The sequence below is a fragment of the Serinus canaria genome, chromosome 1, assembly GCF_022539315.1.
Source record: "Serinus canaria isolate serCan28SL12 chromosome 1, serCan2020, whole genome shotgun sequence".
Taxonomy (NCBI): domain Eukaryota; kingdom Metazoa; phylum Chordata; class Aves; order Passeriformes; family Fringillidae; genus Serinus; species Serinus canaria.
Window position 1 is genome coordinate 111166058 of NC_066313.1, and position 6407 is coordinate 111172464.

At 49.7% G+C, this 6407-nt stretch overlaps 1 protein-coding gene across 1 annotated transcript in view; it reads right to left on the bottom strand.

Moving 5' to 3' along the window:
* The window catches only part of IGSF5 (immunoglobulin superfamily member 5), a 29985-nt gene extending 25030 nt beyond the window's left edge, over positions 1-4955 (bottom strand). Inside the window, exons 1-2 of the mRNA XM_018913409.2 lie at positions 4708-4955; positions 2677-2857 (exon numbers count right to left, since the gene is read on the bottom strand). Of these exons, the coding sequence (XP_018768954.1) occupies positions 2677-2734 (58 nt within the window). The 5' untranslated portion in view covers positions 2735-2857; positions 4708-4955. The remainder of the gene's footprint in view (positions 1-2676; positions 2858-4707) is intronic.
* Positions 4956-6407: the final 1452 nt, after the last annotated feature.

The window sequence follows — 6407 nt, forward strand, 5'->3', positions numbered from 1 at the left end:
TGATTCCTCTTTTTTTTCAGCCTCATTATCGTATTTCAAAATAATCTCCCCCTCTCTACCCATATTGCCCTTCCACAAACGCTGCTTTTCATCCTTCAGTTTTTGCAGCTGATATCTGTCTTTCTCCCTTCCCTCTCTGCTCTTTCTGTTGGAATTTCTACATCTTTTTTCCTCCAGTCTCTTTGAAATTCCTTTTTCTCTTCACTTTTTCTTCAGTCTCCTGCTCACCCCACCTCAACCTCCCCTCCTCACCACTGGCCCACTGCTCCAGCCACAGCTCTGCTGTTAAATACACAACAATAAATAAATAAATAAATAAATAAATAAATAAATAAATAAATAAATAAATAAATAAGCAGCTCAAGTTTGTCTCAGAACCCAGCAGCCCTGCAGATGAGCTTTTTGAAAACCAAAGTAGGTTAGAGCTTGTCAAAGCCTGCAGCGAGGGACTGGCTTGTTCACTTGTGTTAACAAGAATTTTTAAATGCTTACAGGATGTTTCTGTCAAGTAATACCAGACTCCTGATGCTCAGCAACTCTTATTTCCTCCCACCTGCACACAAACCTCTCCACAGCCCCCAGGCATGTCTCCCTCTCTCTTCTCACTCAATGTTTGACAGCAATGCCTGGTAGAACTTCCCAGTGCCCCAAAAAAAGAGATCCAGGGTTTTCCTGAGCCAAAAATTGCTTCTGTGTGGTATTTTCTGGGGTCTCCATCATTGGAAGGAAATGATGAATGTGACTCCATGTTCTTAGAAGGCTGATTTATTATTCTATTCTATTCTATTCTATTCTATTCTATTCTATTCTATTCTATTCTATTCAAGAATAGAGAAAGGATACAGACAGAAGGCTGAGCAAGATACTAATTAAAAGCTCCTGACTCCCTCCTCAGAGTCCAACACAGCCTGACTGTGACTGGTCATTAAGTCAAAACAATTCACCTGTTGGATTAAAAAATCTCCAACCACATTCCAAAGCAGCAAAACACAGGAGAAGCAAATGAGATAATCTTGTTTTTCTTTTTCTCTGAAGCTTCTGAGCTTCCCAAGAGAAGAAATGCTGGTGAAGGGATTTTTCAGAAAATATGATGGTGACACTCCTGAACCTATGGATCTACACTTTATGATATTTGTTTCTAGGTTTTTTTCAGCCTGTTTGTAATTTGATATCCCCCACAGACAGTGATCATGAGCTTTACTATCTAATTGCATGCTCTGAGAAGAGAACAGGCTTTGGTTAGCCTTAAATCTTCTTTTAGTGGTTGCCATGAATTATTTTTGTTATGAGAAATTGTGGATAATCATTTCACTATTCACTTCCATGTAATTAATCTTTTTAATACATTTTTACCATTTATTCTTCTTCACAAGCAGGAAAAACGTATCCCAGTCTAATGAAGCTTCCTCATCCTTCCCTTCTAGACAAGAGGGGCTTTGGATGTCCCATCCTGGAAGCATTCAGGGCTGGATGGGGCATTGAGGAACCTGGTCTGGTGAAAGGTGTCCCTGCCCACGGCAGGGAGGTTGGAACTGGAAGATTTTTAAGGTCCTGTCAAACCCAAACCCTCCTATGATTTTTTGTTCTCTACCTTAGAACAGCTCCAACACACTTTCTCAGACCTGTCCTTTTTGTGAGGGAAGGGTTAACAAAACAGCCAACATCTGAGAGGAAACCTTTCTGTGGATTTACATCATGCCAGTTTTCATTTTATCTGCCCTTGCTGAAGACATTAAATGGTGAAATTTTCTCTCTTTTTCAGCAATTTACTCTCTTTCCATGACATCTATTCCTTTCTCCACTAGACATTGCACTTAAGAGATGCTTTGCATTAAATGCTTTCTCTGCCTTTCTTACTTACTCATCTGACATCTTGACATTTTCTGGCAAATCTTCCTGGTCTCTTTTTGGATTTGGCTGCCCTAAGTAATTCTGCACTGCTTGCAAAGTCTGCCACCTCAGAGCTCCCTCCTCTTCACCAGGTTGTTTAAGATCTTGTTGAATACCACACATCCCTGTGCAGCTCCCCTGCTCAGAAAATTCAGTGTTTATTCCTGCATTGTGTTTCCTTTCACTATTAATCCATGACAAAACCTTTCCCCTCATCCCACTGCAGCTCATTTCTGTCAGAGCCTCTTAGTACTCCAGCTAGACTATAATTAAAAAAAAAAAAAATGAGCTTAGTCTCCATTACCCAACTAGTCACTTAATATTCACTTTTCCTCTAAAGCTTGTCACCAAGACACTTTTAATCTCGATTGACTTTGAGACTCAGGCGTGTGAAGTGTGAATTGGTGGTAAACCAGCACCGTGGTGATTTGCATTTACTTCTGGAAGTAAAAACCAGCTGCTGATACTGAGTTTCCTACAGATGCACCCTCAAAAGCAGCCCCAAACAGGAAGAAGAGAAAAACAAGGAGAGAAACTGAAAGAGGGCAGCCCTCCCACCTCCTCCCCACCCCACACTCTGCTCAGTCCTTCTCACTCAAGCACACTCTAAATCATCAGATGGTTCAGGCTTGAACACAGACATCTCCTTTCAAGCACTTGAAATAATCCCACTCTGTGCTGAGTGCTCAGTCTGAGCTCATCACCAAGGCCATTTTCACCACCCTGAAATGAGTGCCCACATTTTGTCTGTGCTGGTTCATCTCATGGGTTGTGGACAGGTCCTACCTGGCAGGGAGGCAGTCAGGATGAGGGGAAGCAAAATGTATTTCTGGAAGCTCTTCATTGGAGCATTCTCTCCTGGTCCCTGAGGCAGGAAGCCACCAGTGGTCACTGCATGCTTGAGAAGGAGCTGAAGGACAGAACTCCTGGAGAAACTCAGGAATGAGTCTGGGTGACTTTGTGTGACCTGTACCACCAGCAAAGGGAAAAGATTAAATGAGGGAGGGTTTGGAAACAGAGCTGAGTCTTTCCTTAAATGACTGTTTTAAAGACACAGAGGAGCTTTTTTTCAGCCGAGAAACCTCTTCCTGCAGATCTCCCATTCCTCAGCCCCTCCTGCTTCAGCACTGACAGGGCCAGGGCAGCTCCAGCTGCATCATTAAAGTTACTCCTGAGCCACTGGGAAAAATAATTCTCTGAGCTGCTGCACTTGTGAAGAAGAGAAACATCAAATCTCCTCCCAGCTGCCCAGGCTGAGCCCTCAGAAAGGCTGAGAGTGCAAAAAAAGGTCCCCAGAGCTATTCCTCAGAACCAGAGAGTGTCTCCTATAGCCCACAATAAACCACCTGCACAGAAACAATACACAGATTCTGGGTGTGAGACACCACCTTACTCCCATATTTTCTGCCTTTTCAATGTTTGTGATTCACTTGTGAGATATTCTCCTCCTCCCCCTCAAAATATGTGGGAGAGGCTTTGACTGTGCTTGGTTTACAAATTCCTCTTCTGGGCCACTGAAGCTTGCCTTTGTGAAAGGGACCCGGGCCAGAGGATGTGGTTTTGTGGCCAGACCAAATTTCTTGTCAGAAAAGTGATTCTGACTCCTGGGGTGCTCTTTGTGGCAGCACTGTGCAGATCATGACAATTACGTGTCACCACAGGGACACACTGGGTTTCCTGCAGCACCTGGAGGTCCCAGAGCTCCATTCCCTGCTGCAATCTGGCAGGCTCAGCTTTCAATTTCATCCCCATTTTCCCACTTTTCAAGCTTTCAGTTTACCCTGAGAACCTACAGGACAGCCCTGTCAACTTAATCAAGGTTTTCAGCCAAACCTGTGGGCTGGTTTCTTCTCCGGCTCATTCAAAGGCTGGTTCAGGTTTTTCTAGTGCATTTTGAAAGGTTTGGGGTCTTTTTATCTCCATATTTTATGTGTGGAGGAGTCCCCAGCAGGCAGGTGGGGAGGGAGGGTCACTGTGCTCAGCCTGGAGGGATTTCTCTGTGCTCTGTCACTGTGACAGCTCTTGGCTGCCACACACAAACCAGTCAGGACTACAGGAGCTGGTATCATCTGTCAGACCAAGTGCAACAGCCCGAGTAAAGCCCCAGGAAACAAATCCAAAACACAGGGCTGGGTCCTTTTCCAGGAAGCTGTGACACCAAGCAGGATTTCCAACCAGAACAGCAGCCTTCATACCCCCCCTGACAAATCCTGCTGCACCAAAGCAATCTGAGCTGGGCAAAGTTTTACACGGGGAAGAATAAACTGGCAAGAATATTGTGCCAAATCCACAACAAAAATCAGCAAACAGCTTGGGCTGAAGTAGGGCAAGGCAGGAAAGAGAGGGATCTCTAATATTTTGTTTTACTTGGTTTCAAAATGGACTTTCAAAGGGCTGGGAAATATTATCTGATCCCCAGATGAAACAGGATATTTTGGCTGAGGATGAATTAAATGCCTGGGTTTGTTTTGGGCTGCTTTTCCCCTCCTCTGCCAGTGCATGAGTGACTCAGGTTGCCAGTGCAGCTCTGAGCCTGCTCCCTCCCACATCCACGACACAGGCAGGGGATAACAACAATAATTATCCCCTCGAGGAATGGCAGCTGGACCCAGAGAGGGGCTCAGGAGCTTTGGGCACCCCAGGACAGACTCCAACCCCAAATGCCAGGAAGCAGAATAGCAGAGAGAGCCACAAACCACTCCTGCCAGCCAGGGCAGGCTCCCTGCTGAGGCAGGAGCAGGGAGAAGGGCTAAAAGGGCAAAATTATCTTCCATCCCCTGGCTCTGTCGGCCGGGAAGCAAATCCAGGAGGCTTTACCTGGATCACATCCCTGGCGCTGAGGTCTCTGCCACCACTGTCCCTCTGACGACAGCTCCGGCTCACGCTGCCCACGCAGGAGGCTGGAGGGGATCCAGGCCGGGATCCCGGGCCAGCCCTCACCTGTTGTCCCCAGGAAACGTCCCTCAGGTGTTGGGGACACTGTCTGTGAGGGAAGGGAGGCTGCTCCGAGCTGTCCCTCAGCCGCAGGCCGTGCCTGGCACTGTGACACGCAGGGATGGCCTCTGCCTTCCTCCGCCCTGTGCCTGTCAATGTTTAACCGGCCCGGAGGAAGTGACACGGCCGGTGACACACGGAGCCAACCCCGCACAGTGACAGAGCCAGCCCCGCACGGTGACAGAGCCAACCCCGCAGAGTGACACACGGAGCCAGCCCCGCACGGTGACAGAGCCAACCCCGCACGGTGACAGAGCCAACCCCGGACGGTGACACCCGGAGTGAGCCCCGCACGGTGACAGAGCCAACCCCGCAGAGTGACACACGGAGCCAGCTCCGCACGGTGACAGAGCCAGCCCCGCACGGTGACACACGGAGCCAACCCCGGACGGTGACACCCGGAGTGAGCCCCGCACGGTGACAGAGCCAGCCCCGCACGGTGACAGAGCCAGCCCCGCACGGTGCCCGCACAGCAGCGCCGCGGGACAGCCGGACCGGACCCGGCACGGCCAGGGAGAGCGCTCGGGGAGGTCAGGGGGGCAACCAGCAGGGGACAGGGATGGCCTGGGACATGTCACAGGGACACAGGTGAGAGCAATGGTGCCGATTTCCCGTTACAGTGACACAGGTGGGCATCATGGTCTCTGGAATGGGTGTCCCCTGTCACAGTGACACAGGAGAGAGCCATGGTCCCTGGAACGGGGTGGGGGGTGAGACAGGTCTGGGACAGGTGTCCCCCGTTACAGTGACACAGGTGAGTGCAATCGTGCCGATTTCCCCTGTCACAGTGATACAGGTGAGTGTGATGGTGCCTGGGACAGGTGTTACAGTGGCACAGGTGAGCACCATGGTGCCAATTTTCCCTGTCACAGTGACACAGGTGAGCCCCATGGTGTCTGGAATGGGTGTCACCAGTCACAGTGACACTGGTGAGAGCCATGGTGCCAATTTCCCCTGTTACAATGACACAGGTGAGTGTGGTGGTGCCTGGCACTGATGTCCCCTGTTACAATGGCAGAGGTGAGTGCAATGATGCCAATGTCCCTGTTATACTGGCACAGGTGAGTGTAATGTGCCTTGCACCAATGTCCCCTCTTTACAATGACACAGGTAAGTGCAATGGTGCCAGTTTCCCCTGCTATGCTGACACAGGTGTGTGCAGTGGTGCCTGGCACTGATGTCCCCTGCTGTAATGGCACAGGTGAGTGTGATGAGGCTGAAGCACATCCCACTGTTAGAGTGCCCCAGCCAGGGTGGCAGAGAGCAGGAGTGCCTGTGCCAGCCATGCCCCTGCCAGTGGTCACTGTCACCCCAGCTGGGCGTGCTGAGGTCCAGCAGCGGCCCTCGACAGGGTGAGGGGCTGAGCCAGGGCCAGGGAGCATCCAGGGGCTCAGTTTGCAGCTGGAGGAGATGGGGCAGGGCTGCAGGCAAGGCTTTGTAAGAGCTGGGGTGTAAAATCTTTCAGGTAAATCTTCTGCATGTAAAACCAAGGTGCCCACCCAGGATCAGGCTGTGGCAGCACT